This window comes from Podarcis erhardii (assembly GCF_964252035.2).
Source record: "Podarcis erhardii genome assembly, chromosome: 2".
Classification (NCBI taxonomy): domain Eukaryota; kingdom Metazoa; phylum Chordata; class Lepidosauria; order Squamata; family Lacertidae; genus Podarcis; species Podarcis erhardii.
Window position 1 is genome coordinate 35,204,421 of NC_138498.1, and position 13,354 is coordinate 35,217,774.

At 44.9% G+C, this 13,354-nt stretch overlaps 1 protein-coding gene across 6 annotated transcripts in view; it reads right to left on the reverse strand.

Annotated features, from left to right (window-relative positions):
- Nucleotides 1-8: 8 nt before the first annotated feature.
- The window catches only part of GGA3 (golgi associated, gamma adaptin ear containing, ARF binding protein 3), a 30,003-nt gene continuing 16,657 nt past the window's right edge, over nucleotides 9-13,354 (reverse strand). For all 6 annotated transcript variants that reach the window (XM_081850726.1, XM_081850725.1, XM_081850724.1 and 3 more), the window contains 9 exons: nucleotides 12,302-12,383; nucleotides 11,587-11,703; nucleotides 8,920-9,198; nucleotides 7,243-7,310; nucleotides 6,270-6,559; nucleotides 5,108-5,373; nucleotides 4,006-4,175; nucleotides 3,419-3,529; nucleotides 9-2,248 (listed from right to left, as the gene is read on the reverse strand). In XM_081850726.1, the coding sequence (XP_081706852.1) occupies nucleotides 2,138-2,248; nucleotides 3,419-3,529; nucleotides 4,006-4,175; nucleotides 5,108-5,373; nucleotides 6,270-6,559; nucleotides 7,243-7,310; nucleotides 8,920-9,198; nucleotides 11,587-11,703; nucleotides 12,302-12,383 (1,494 nt within the window). In that variant the 3' untranslated portion in view covers nucleotides 9-2,137. The remainder of the gene's footprint in view (nucleotides 2,249-3,418; nucleotides 3,530-4,005; nucleotides 4,176-5,107; nucleotides 5,374-6,269; nucleotides 6,560-7,242; nucleotides 7,311-8,919; nucleotides 9,199-11,586; nucleotides 11,704-12,301; nucleotides 12,384-13,354) is intronic.

Genomic DNA, 13,354 nt, shown 5'->3' on the forward strand with positions numbered 1-13,354 from the left:
AGGTGAAGCAGAGTAGAGAAAGCAATTTTATTGAACGTGCAGAAAAACAAGTACTTCCGAGACATATTTACAGTCTTCTGCGTGTTTGGTAGGAAGCTGCAACTTCAGCCTATGAACAAGTAACATTCATAAATAACTTCTGAAGCTTCTAACAGTACATTTCCACACAGTGAGACGACGGGATCTTGCTACTGGGCTTGTACAGCATGGGTATGGCAGCACTGCTGACATTGAGAAAGCACTTGTGCTTCCCCCCTCCCCCCTGGTTTCCTCAGTGAGAGAGAGAGAGACTTGCTCATAGGCAAGCTGTAGCAGTGAAACCTGCTCTCTATAGATATGCTATGGGAGCTGGGCAGACTTGCTAAGCAAAAACGAGACAGCAGAGAGACTGAAATACGGGTGAGGACCAGATCAAGAGGCAGAAGAAATGCCGCCCCGTTCTCAGCCGCTAAACATAGCGGACGCTTTTCTCCCAAGTCTCTCCTTTTGTTCATATGGACCATGTCTGTCCCTTTCTGGACAGTTCCAAGTCTGTACACAAGTCTGAACCCTCCCAATAACTGCTGAAGCTCTTTACGCTGCAACAGATTAGGTTGCACTGCCTATAAATCCTTAGCCCAGTGAGTACCCCAAGCCTTTGTAGGAGACAATTGTTCCAGGTCGCCATTAAATCTCTTCCGTGTTAAGTACAAGGTGTCCAGAAAATTAGAACGGCTGTTTGTAAGACTGGCTGAGCTTTTAAGAAACGTCATTAATTCAGCTTAAGCCAGATTTCCACCTTCAGATCAGAGTGGCAAGAAGTACTTAAAATTACACCTAGCAATTCTTAGCCTACTTGAGTTTAAATTTTTTTTCTAAACAGCCTTTTTTCTTCATAACCAAGCAAAATGATTAGTTCAGGACAACTGTTTTTTTGAAAGGATATTTCAGATCAAAAATAATTGTAGTAGATCAGAGGAAGTGACTACTAAACCCAAAGCAGTGATATTCACTTTATGGCTTACATGCCATATGTTGGACTATTAGTCCGACTGACTCAACACAGGGATCTCCTCCTGGAGACAATTGCACTTAACCACTTAATATTTGGAATGAATAAAATACAATATAATCAATTCAGCACATGCATTGTCATGGCTTCTGTTTCCCCTTATCTGTAGGTCTGGTGTTTTCCTATAGCTCTATGTACATTGTATAATTCCTAACTACTAATACTGCCCTTGAAAGAAGAATCAAGGTCTTAGCTGCATCATTTCCTACCTTTGACCCTGATCGACAGATGCACCAAGAGTGGATGCCCTCGCTTTCTCCCCAAGCTCCCCACTGGAGCAGTGGACAAACTGTGCCTTTGTGACTGTCATAGTTTTTACCCCCCCCCCCATGGAATACAGTTGTTGAATGCTGAGGGGAAACCGACTGTAGAGCCATGTGCATCCAAAATGTAGCAGCTGCCTAGAAAGCGCACATTGCAGAGTCAGCTGGAAGTATAAAATCAAAGGCAGCAGATTGAGAGCTATGTGTTTTTACGCTCACGTGTGGCATGTATAAAATAATACAGCTTGTTTATTCACCTGTATGAGCTGTGCTGGCTTTTGGGGTAGATGTTGCCTTACAAAAGAAAACGGGAGTGTCAGGTCATGGCAGAAACCTCCCCTTGTGGAGCTTGTGTTTATTACCCAGCAAGCCTGCAGGTGGTCCTAAGTTCTGGCACCAAGGAGGTAAAAAACAAAACAAAAAACCGAGCACAGGAACATCTGTTAGGGCTCTGCCCCAAAGAAACTTACGAAGGCATCATAGCCCTTTGTAGACATCTGGCCAACACTGAGGGAAGAGTGCTCCGTTTCTGCTTACGAAGCTCACCAGAATGATCAGATTTCAAGTTTAGCAAAGTGGAAGATAGAACCGGATTGGCCAAAGTAAAGAAACCATCCAGGCCTCTACTTGTGGCTGCCTACACAAGTTCATGCTCTGTGTTCATGCCCCCGACCGCTTCACCCCAGAGTGCAGGAAACATTCTGGACTAAAGCTACAAGTGGAGTGGACAGGACATGTTAAACAAAGCTCAATATCGCTGCCGGATACCACTTGCACCCTTTCCATTTCACATTCGTTCCAGTCCCTTTGGGGTGCCTCTGGGTCATAGGTTTCCCCACTGCTCAACTGGGGGGAACTGATCCACCTCCCCCACTTCTGTGCTGGGCTGGTCTCCTAACGCAAAAGTCAGTCGGTACCTCAGCCTCACCTTCTCCTGCAAGGAAGAACGAAACAACATAAAGCTGCAGTCAAGAATACAGAGTAGAAAGACAGAGGAGCCTGGAACAAGGTTGGCGCGTGCCACGACGTTATCTGAGCACTAGCAGGGCTGAGCAATAGTTTGTCTGATACTTTACAAACCGGGGCAACAAATTCCTGGAAAAAGAACAATGCACAAATCCTATATCCAGTTCTGTCCAAAGTTGTAAAGCTGAAAAACGCATTAGGCAGAAGAAAAGCAAGCATGGGACATCCTTTCATATTCCCTAAGTGTGGCAGTAGGCAGAAAAAAAATCTGCTGATACAACAGTACAATACAGAATTGTAGAGAGAGATACAGTAGTACCTTGTTTTGTCTAGCCGAAAAGGACGCTAGACAAAGTGCCGCTTCTGCGCATAGTGCGATTTAGTGCTTCTGCGCATGCGCGAGCAGTGAATTCAGAAGTATCCCGTTCCGATACTTATGGGTTTGCCGCAGACGTTTGATGGAACGGGTGCTCGACGAGACGGACGCTCGACGAGGTACCACTCTGTGTGTCTCTCCATCTTACAAATAGAGCCGTAGCTCTAATTCTCAGACTATGGACTGGGCAACACAGCTATTTCAAGGAAGATGTAAGATGTGCACCAGTCTTTCCCCCTTTGAGAGTCACAAATGAATAGTGACTTCTGCTTGTGCAATGGGACTATGCCCCCCTCCTGCACACACCCTACATTCCCCAAAATTGGCAAGGGGGGAACCCCCAGAAAAGTACACGGGGAAGAGGAGAACTGCCTGCCTGGCAGACTGAAATGCTTTGCCTGAGGAACCTTAGTATGATGTTGAATTCCTCCTTTCAGATCAGTAACATCCTAGATTCTAGAAAACAGCACTTTTATCTTCTACCAGCAGTTGGCCAGATGATTATGGTAGCTCACCAGAAGAGCACAAAGGGTATGTAGGCTTCCCCATTCCCTGTTGTCACTTGGGACTCAAATTTTAACTCCCTTGGAACATGGATATCAGAGCAAAGGGGTCTGTCTGCTGCAAGATCACTCTCAACTCTGCTCAAGACGACCATAAGCAGAAACAGAACATTTGATCTAAATGGTCTAATTGTGTAGAATATGGCAATATCCCTTCTCTAAGAAAAGGTGGAGAAATTGTGAATGCAAGTCTTCTCACCTTCCTCGGATTTGCCAGCAACATGACCTGAGTGATCGCAGCTGGCGGCTGGATGGGATTGAATGGAGCTAGCTCTGTCCCCGAAGGTGGCTGCAACTTCACTTTCATGGACTGCAGATTAAAAAGCAAAGGAGAAAATCTTATCGAGAGCAGTGGTTTGTGCAGAAATAACAGTCACGTTGCATCACTGAACACAAATATATGAAGGGAAGCGGGCATGTTTACTGAGCACTGACTAAACCATAAAAGCAAATATTTGTCTAGTGGACTTAACCGGATGGAGACACTAACTGACACCTTAATTCTAAACTCATTACATGGATGCAAGCCCCATGGATTCGGTGGAATTTTATTGCAACCAAAGATGCTTAGGACCGAGGCCTAAGACAGTAGCTTGCAACAACTATCCTGTAATGTTGCAGCAGATAAAATATGCTTCTCGATAGAATCAGCTGGAAAGTAAGTCTGGTCCCAACCGCCTGACCCAGCAGGATTTGCCTGGATGAGCAGCTCTTGATCTCTCCTCCAGCAACAAGAGGATGCTGGTCTCTTCCCCTATTGGTGCCTGAGAACGGCCATCTTGGTACCTTTGGCACTGCTGCTTGTAGCACAATGTTCTTGATAGGAAGGGGTGCTGTGTTTAACATCGAAACCACCACTACCAACACATCGGGCCGCCCGGGGGGGCACTCCTTGGCAAAATGCAGGAGGATGCGCAAACCGTTCTTGTCATAAGCCGTCACAGGAAGAGCGCCGCCTGCAAGGGGGAGAAGGTGCTTACATGACACAACAATGCAAGTGAAATCTTGGGAGGGCACCGGGGTTATGCATGGAATGCTGGGAGCTGTGTTAAGAGAATCTGCAAAGCCTCTATTCTGACCAAAACGTCATCTCTAAAGCGGATGCTGATGAGATGGTCCCTAAAAGTAGGTGCAAAAACCTCTTGACTTTCATATATTTCTGTTTGGGCAGATTTTGCCCCAGAGAGAAATAAGTCTGCTCCAGATACACCAGTGTCCTTGAAAGGTTAATTATACACCTTCCTTAGATGTGATCCTTGTTCCAGCCTGGATTGTATTCTGGCAGGAAACCTGGGATATTGAACTGTAGTCTAACCCACACATCCTACTAATACCACTAGAAGATAGGAAGCAACTTGAGGCAAATGTGAAGATGTACTAGGTGAGACCAACACAGCTGGAGGCTCACAGGCTCCCCATCCCTGCTTGAAGCAAATACTGGCTAGCAGTTTTCAAAGCTTTTCCTTTCAACCATAAGATCATTGTCACACTAAAAGCATGATGATTCTCCTTGAGAGAGGGGGCCTAATAGGGAGTGGAATGGAGCCATGCAGAGTTCCCAAACCCCTCTCCCTCTACACCCCCAAAAGACTTTAGGACAATAGCTTGGGTTTGTAAAAAAAATATTCCTAACTCTCCAAATTATGAAAATAAGGAGGCTTTGATTGATTTATTGATTGAATTTGTATTCTGCCTTATACCTGGAGGCCTTAGGGCGGCTCACAGAACAAAACAAAACCACAAAACCACAAAATATATAATCAAAATAAAAGCACGACCCCAATAACCCCCCCAAAAATCCCAGATTTTAAAAGGGCATGAACTAAATGAACTGAAACATGCAATCCAGTATCAGCAGTAAGCAATAAAAAATATTTGTGATGCCTACTTGGCTTAATGGACTCCAGTGGGACGTGAACGTTGCCCAGGGAGATCTCAGGTCCTTTCAGAGGACTTCCTTGTTGCTGGAAGGAGGCTGGCTGGAAGAGGGGGCTTCCTGACCCGACAGGGCAGCTGCCTGGGTATGGAAGTGGAGGGACTCCTGGAGCTGCAATGGGCAGCCCTGAAGCGGATGTAAGAGGTGCAACAGCAGCAGTGGGCAATGCAACTCCACCAGGGAACACAGAGGCACCTAGGTTTGCTTGAGCTGAAGGTCTGGAATGGAGCGGAAAACAAATGCAGGTTAAAAAAGAAAATGAATGCAAAGAAACATATTGAATGTCTCTGGTACCTAGTCTGCACCTATCCCCCACCCACTCTGTATAAAGCACTTGGAGTGAGCATGTGTAACTGCTCCCTCCTACAAATAGCAATTGTCCTTTGAAAAGCCAGTGTTGCCCACCACTGCCTGGTTCTGTGCCCTGCAGATTGATGGGGCTGAATGAAGAAATGAATGTGTCTGCATTAACATGGGGAGGCAGAGTACCTGCCTGCCCAAATCCCTCTTAAGTAAAATCTCCTGCAGCATGGCAGTGAGATGCCACAAATGATGTCCATGTGGCGCAGGTACTTGGCTCAGTCAAAAAGTGTTTGCTGGCCCCACTAGTCAACCGATAGCAAAGCCCTGTGCAAAGTTACCCACATGGCTATCAGGCCTCTCACTTCTTTGCCTTGCAAGACCCAGCCATCAGCTCATCAGTTGCAGTTTGTGGACTGTGCCTTTGCTGGCATGGCTGCATTTCAAACACGGCAGGCGAAAGGCAAAGTCATTGTGCTCTCAGGTGACCGAGAGGTGGGCAGCCCTGGGGTGTGGGAGAAAATAGTGATCTGGCCAATTGGCCAGATACAGTTCCCTGCTCCCGAGGTAGAAGAGGTGTCCAAATCTTCTGCCCTGGGGCAGAAGCATCCCTTCATTCAATCTGCCCTTGATGTACGGCAAAGGCGGAGAATCTGCAACTCTTCCCATGTTAAGATTACAGGTCCCATCATCCCTGATCACTGGCCATACTTGTCGGGACCAATGTTAACTGAAGTCCCACCTAAGAGCCGGGGAGGAAAATCTGATTCATAGCAGCAATTATTTCCAAGCAGAAAGGAGGAAAAAAACTTACCCTTTGCTCTCATCCAGATGTCCTATGGGATCCATGTTGTGCAGATCACCACTTCCCATAGCAGAGCCCAGGTACCCAGGGGCACCTGACATTGCATTGGACGGTCCCAGTGGTGCCGCAGCAGAGAATATGAAAGGGGCTGAGGTAGGGGCAGGCTGTGGGGCTGTGAATGTGGAGGCAAGAGAGGCTGACGTTCTACCCGTGGGCTGTGACAGGGCAGGGAGAAGAGGTGAGTTACAGGCAACGGAAGCTGGTTTTGGGTTCAAGAAGTCCAGATCGACTGGTTCATTCTGCAACAGAGGAAGCAAGTGAAAAACGGTGCTTTGCAACACACTGATAAATGTTTAACTTTCCTCCTGTTGTTATTCTCACTTGCTGTATTTTACTATTTAGCAGTCACACAATGACTGTTAATTCAGAATTTTTTTAAAAAAAAACACCACAATTTAAAATCAGAAAGTCAACAAAAATGTGGCCGAGACATATAAAAAGGTGTCAAGTAAATGCTGGAAATGTAAGCAGATAGAAGGGTTGTTCCTCCATCTGTGGTGGACGTGTAAAAAATTGAAAGGCTTTTGGGAAATGATAGCTGGTGAAGGCAATAAAGTATTAGCGTAACTGGTATAATGCAAGCATAATAATGAAAGTCGGGGGGTGGGGGGTGGCATGCCCTAAAAGGGAGTGAGAACTTAAGGCCAGAAGCAGGACAGATCACAAAAGGCACCACCTCATTTCAGTCTAAGAAAAGCTGTTGAAGGTGTGTGTTGGGAGAAAGAGGGAAGCTAATTTCTCCCACTGTGAAAGGCAGGCTTGTCTTTATTGGTACAGTACATCCCCTCATGATACTACAAGATAGAAAATGAAAGCAATGTTCAAATTAACATGCATTACCAATCCTCTGGCTTACAGAGCATCAAAAAAGGATAACATCTTGGGAGTGCAAAATTATTCACACTGTCAAAGTGCAAAGTACCTGGAACATGTTCCATTGGCTGCTCTCAGGAGCTTCTTTTGCTGCAGTGGGAGCTGGGTCATTCAGGCCTAAGCACAAAACGACATTTTAGGGAACAAAAGGAATAGGCAAGCAAAATGTGTAAATAAGGGAACAATCCCAGCTGAACCAACATTTAACTATTCAATGGATTGAGATGGGAAAGATCCACCTGAGTGCAAATCCACCCTCCATATGGTCACTTCTGAACTTTGCTCCATTCTGACTGTAAGGCAGATTGATTTTAGTATGTTAACAAGCCAGCGGTAAGCAAGCTCTGCATTCTATATTCATTCATTCATTCATAGTTCCAGCGGTTTTTTAAAGGAGTTACTCAAGGGTACACAGTACCAGCACCTCTTTGTTGTGGCATTTACTGTAACAACTTCATGGTGAGGGCCGGCACCTATTTTTCTCGGGGGGAAAGCACTGCTTGGTACTTAACATGCCTCCTTTCAAGGCAAAGCCCTCCCAAGGCGGCATTCAAAAGATAATTAGGCTTATACTCTGCTTCCTGAACATTTGTTGTTGTTGTTGTTGTTGTTTAGTCGTTTAGTCGTGTCTGACTCTTCGTGACCCCATGGACCAGAGCACGCCAGGCACTCCTGTCTTCCACTGCCTCCCGCAGTTTGGTCAAACTCATGCTGGTAGCTTCGAGAACACTGTCCAGCCACCTCATCCTCTGTCGTCCTCTTCTCCTTGTGCCCTCCATCTTTCCCAACATCAGGGTCTTTTCCAGGGAGTCTTCTCTTCTCATGACGTGGCCAAAGTATTGGAGCCTCAGCTTCACAATCTGTCCTTCCAGTGAGCACTCAGGACCAATTTCCTTAAGAATGGAGAGGTTTGATCGTATTGCAGTCCATGGGACTCTCAAGAGTCTCCTCCACCACCTTAATTTAAAAGCATCCATTCTTCGGCGATCAGCCCTCTTTATGGTCCAGCTCTCACTTCCATACATTACTACTGGGAAAACCATGGCTTTAACTATACGGACCTTCCTGAACATACTAGAGCTAAATCTCTGGATGTTCTTGCTTTCCCTTCTGGCGGCTTCACCAATAGCAGCTGGCTGCTGTAAGGAGGGGTGTGAGGCACGATGGAGGGGTGTCCAACTTCTGCAACTTCTCAGATGGTGCTCTTCCTCCTGTTCAGTGGTATCTCCAGAACAGGTAAGGTTAGATAATCTGGTGATTACCTAATGTTTATTAGATGGATTTCCCCTAAATTGATTTCTGAACTTTGACTTTTATTGTTATTCATGTTTTTGTACTATATTTTATGCTGCTTTTACAATTAAGTATTTTAAATTTGTTGTTAGCTGCCCTGAGCCTGGTTTTTGAACCGGGAAGGGCGGGGTATAAATAAAAAATTATTATAATTTATTATGGACATGCCACTCTCTGTAGCTCTCAGTGATAACCCAGTCCAGTAAATTCAAGTGGAGGGACTTTTTTTATTTCTTTCTGGGGAGGTGTGGCGGGGGGGGGGGGCGTTTTCTGAACAACAGACACTCAGCAAAAATACCGGCAAACCTGTGTGCAGCAGCTACTTAGCAGTGCCTCCCACCGAAGCCCTTAGGAAAAGGCGAAAGATTTGTATGATCTGAAGAGAAGCCAGAAACCTTCCACAGCCAGTGCACCCAAACCACACCTGCCTTACCTAAGCATAGCAGTTCCTCATCAAGCAAAGAGATGGAATTGGCCGAGCTCGTCAAGAGAGCAGAAGTGGCTTCTGCCTGGCTCGACGAACGACTCCGGGAGTGACCGATGGTCTGAGGGGGAGGTGGTAGGATGGGGATTTCTGACGAGGCTGGAGCTGGAGTTAATGTCGGTGCTGGTGTCAACGTCGTTGGGGGAATCGGTGGTGGCGGAGGCGTACTAGAAATGTCCAGTCCCGCCAAGTCAATGAGTGTACTGATGTTAACGGAAGAATCACTTCCTACAGTGATGAGGAGAGAACATAAAATATGGCAATGGATGCATACAAACAATATAACAATATTACATATCCAAATCAAGGAGGGCAGTGGTGCTGCAAATGCCTAGATGCAGCTGAGAATAGCATCGGTTTTCAAATTCTCCAGGCTATGCCTCCTGTAGTAAACCTTCAAACATGAACTGCAGGTCCCTCAAGCTTCCATGAGTGTGCACACCATTATCCTCAAGATACACAGGTCCTAAAAAGTGACCACTTTTGCCCAAATTTCTTGATTGACACCCTTGCACAGTGTTCAAGTAGACACAATGCACAACACCCAGTGATGTCCAACTCCTTCCTTAACAGAAACCTACTTGTACAATGGGATGTCAGATTCCTGCTCTCCAGAGTGGATTTTTGAGGCAGAGGGAGGAGAAGCTAGAAGCCTCATTGTGTTGAGTGGCCATCTCACCCAAGGGGCCAGGTTTCATTTCTGAGAAACTGCTGTACTAGGGCAGAATGTATTATGAGTTCTTTATGCAGGTAAAGGACACCTGGATGGTAAGTCCAGGACTCTATCCAAAGCGGGTTACAATATTTTTCTTTTTTTAAAAAAGGACACTAAAGAGACAACAAAGGAAGGGGAGGGACATGGAAGCAGGAGAAACACACTCGGACTTTATTAAAGTATGCCTCTGTGTAAAAAAAGAAACAGACTTCCCCTAATTTTATTAAGACGTTCAAAACAGACTTTTGGCTGCATTCAGCTCTTTCCATTGATAGTATGAACTGGGAGCTTTTGGCCATTTCCTGGGCAATTTCTTCTCTCTCTAATCTTAAAGAAAATTATTAATTGATAATTAACAATGCTGCGATAAACCCCCATATTCTGATGTAGATCAACACGGCCACCTAGTATTCTTACCCCCTGCAGTTAACCCTAAATGGTGAGCTATTCTCCTGCATTGTCTCTGAATATATATGCTCCACTTAAGCCTTTCTAAACAATGGTCTGACTGGTCTGAACTGGCCAGGTCTTTTGTAATGTAAGTTCAGAGTAGTTAGGGAGGCTCTTGGCAATTTTCTGGTTAAGAGATTACTGACAGCTGGAGCCAAACAATGATCCCCATTAGAAAGGAGGCAGCTTTTACCTGGCTCAGATTCCCATGTGAACGTTTACTCTCAGTCTTTGTCTTCCTGGAAACCTGATCAGGAATGCAAAGATGCTCCCTCTTAGAACCTCTCAGCTAATCAATGTCTGTTACCAACAACTAAACACCAACTTAGCATCACCTGTAGCTTTCTGCATTTAATTTCCTTCTGGTCACACTGTTGACAGCTCCCCCCCCCCCCGCAACCCCCATATGTTTATAACTCAGGATAGCATTTCATGAATCTTCAATGGGGATTTAGTGCAGCTGGGGGGCCCTCTTTCAGCAAGCCCCTTTGAAGGTGCACTTTCGCAGACAGAATGATTTTGAAGTGGCTCACCTTGAGCCTCGCTTTGTCTGTTTGCAGGTGCAGTTTGAATCCAAACAGCCCTGCAAATGAACATCAAAGGGGCTTGCTGTTAACTGCTAATCAGCTGGAATCATAATGATGTCAGGTGACTGACAGCTGGGCAACCGTGCCCACCTGTCAAAGTTAGCCTGCAGAGGGTGGAAGTCAGGATCCAACTCCCTGCCCCTGTTGTAAGTCAATGGTTTCACTCTGGAATCCTTTGTTCAAGAAAGGCCACTTGACAATCATGAACAGAACGTCCTCGGAAGCTGAAATGTTCTCCCTCTCCCCTCTGAATATTTGCCCTTTCTGGTGCCAGTTTTGCACCCACTTTTTCTTTTGCATATCTATACCCATAAATCATTTCTGGGTATATGTGTCAGTGTTAATCTTGGAAGCAGACCTGTGGAGCTCCTCTATGAAAAACCACTTTCATTGCAGCTGGCCCTGTGCAGAGGGATCTTGAAGGAGCAAAACATATCCACGCTGAGATATCCGGATTCCACTCCCACCCACTGCTTCAAAGCACACTGTATGTATCATATAAGCAGATTGAATCATATTAGAATTGCCATTTTTCTATAAGATATCCCTGTCTTGTCTAAAATAGTGTGATCAGATAGTTGTAAGAAGACACCAGCATCCTTTTTGGAGGCTTAAAGGCAATTGTGTTGCCATTGAACTGGGGCTAAAAGTCTCTGCTAAATTCTTCAGCTTGGGATTTGATTACGGTGAGCAGCAATCCAGAAAGGAAGAGTTGTTATTTGTAAAAAGACTTAACAATTTAGAACAAGGGATTAGGAAGTACTTCTGTATTGTAAGTGACATATAATTTTAAGATTATACAAAAGCTGGGAAACATGATATTTCATAGAAGGGCCGGTGTTGCTCCTGAAAAATATGACTCACCATCTGTTGGAGGCAGCCCAGGAATATCCACTTCACCATTGACGACTAGCCCCTCAATAATTCTTTTATAGGAATTTATTATGCGTGATAAGTTGTCACTAGCCTGCAGGATGTCGCCTGTAACAGAGACACAAACAGTAAACGACCAATGTAAATAACTTCATCTTCAGCAATGCTTTCTCAGGCTAGGAACGGGACCAGCTCATTTGATTTCATTCATTTCCACGACAAAGAAATCCACCCACCCCTAATCGCACTGCCTTTGTAGGTGCTGCGGTTATATGCTTCTCTGGCTTTTGCCACATCCATTTCTGCTATCAATATTTAGGATTTATGTACACAAAGGAAGATTTGGTGGTTGGGGGAGGGCCATAGCTCTGTGGCACAGCCCTAGCTTTCCATGCAGTAGATATCTGGCTCAATTCCCAGCATCTCCAGGTACGTCAGAGAGAGACTCCTGCCTGAAACTTTGAAGAGCTGCTGCCAGCCAGTGTAGACAATATTGATACAGATGGACCAGTGGTCTTACTCTGTATAAGGCAGCTTCCTATGATATATATCTGATATTCTATCCAACACCTCTGACTTACCTATATGGATTATAGATTCTTTTCAGCTGACATTATACATAATATCCAGGCTTTTAACCACCTATTAAGGCAAAAGCATGTCCCAGTTTACCTCCGGTCCTGCAAAGAAAAACTTATCGTTTTACCCAGAGTGCTGTCATTATCCTCTGTCTCACTGGCCAGTTTGAATAACGTCCGCCTCTTGGTTTCACATCTGTCATAGAGCTCCTGGGGAAGGGTGGGGAGAAGGTGAGAGATAGGGGCCAATGAGTCAAAATGGACATGTGCAAGCCTTTGTACTGAAACCTCACTTACTTATGCACAAAAGCCAAAGGCATCACCACTGCAAAGGCTTGACACAAGATTTCGATACAATATTGGTGGTCCAAGACGTGGACACTTGCGCTAACAGAAAAATTGATGCAGAGACATTGAGTCACAAGGGGTGAAAGCAAAAGAGACATATTTGCCAACACTTTTAAACTTATGTAGCGGGTCAGAGGTGCTGTGCAGACACCGCTCACTCAGAAGAACTTCTAATTGGCATTATTACTGAGACACCTTTTCTCTTGAATTGCTTCTGGTGCCTGAAGAGCAGTCGGTGTTACCTGAGTGTAAACGACTGCCTCTGGCTATTCCTCTTTCATGTTGGTGATAGATGTGCACTGTATTGTTATAGTTATGCATTTTGGGTTGTTGTTTTTAATGTAATTAACGTACCCCAATGTTGTATACCTGGAAATATCTTGAAAATAACCAAAGTCTCGTTTGTTTTCCTCGATTGCCTTCTCCTTAGCTGATGCTGTCAGTTTGCATTTCTTAGTGCAGAAAGTATTGATCTGATGTGTAGAGATTTTTCTTATTCTAATTCATTCAAGAGGTTTCTGGAAGCTTCTCTGTATGAAAGAAGCTTCATGATTGTTTGGGGTATAGAGAAGATGAGTACAGCTGGCTTGAACTGGTTCTTTTATCTTTTCCAATTAAGATCTTGTTGACTATAAATATAAGCCAGAAGGAGCCTGGGTTTTACTTTCACTTTCTCTCTCCTTTGTTCTGGTGTCCTGTTCTGTATGCTATAGTGTTAAGGTTTAGTCTTATTATACGTTTTTGTAAATTTTATTGTAAGTGCTGCAAATCAATTTTTATGGACTGTGCCAACCCTGAATGTACTGGATTTGTGACCATTATTCTCATTTGCC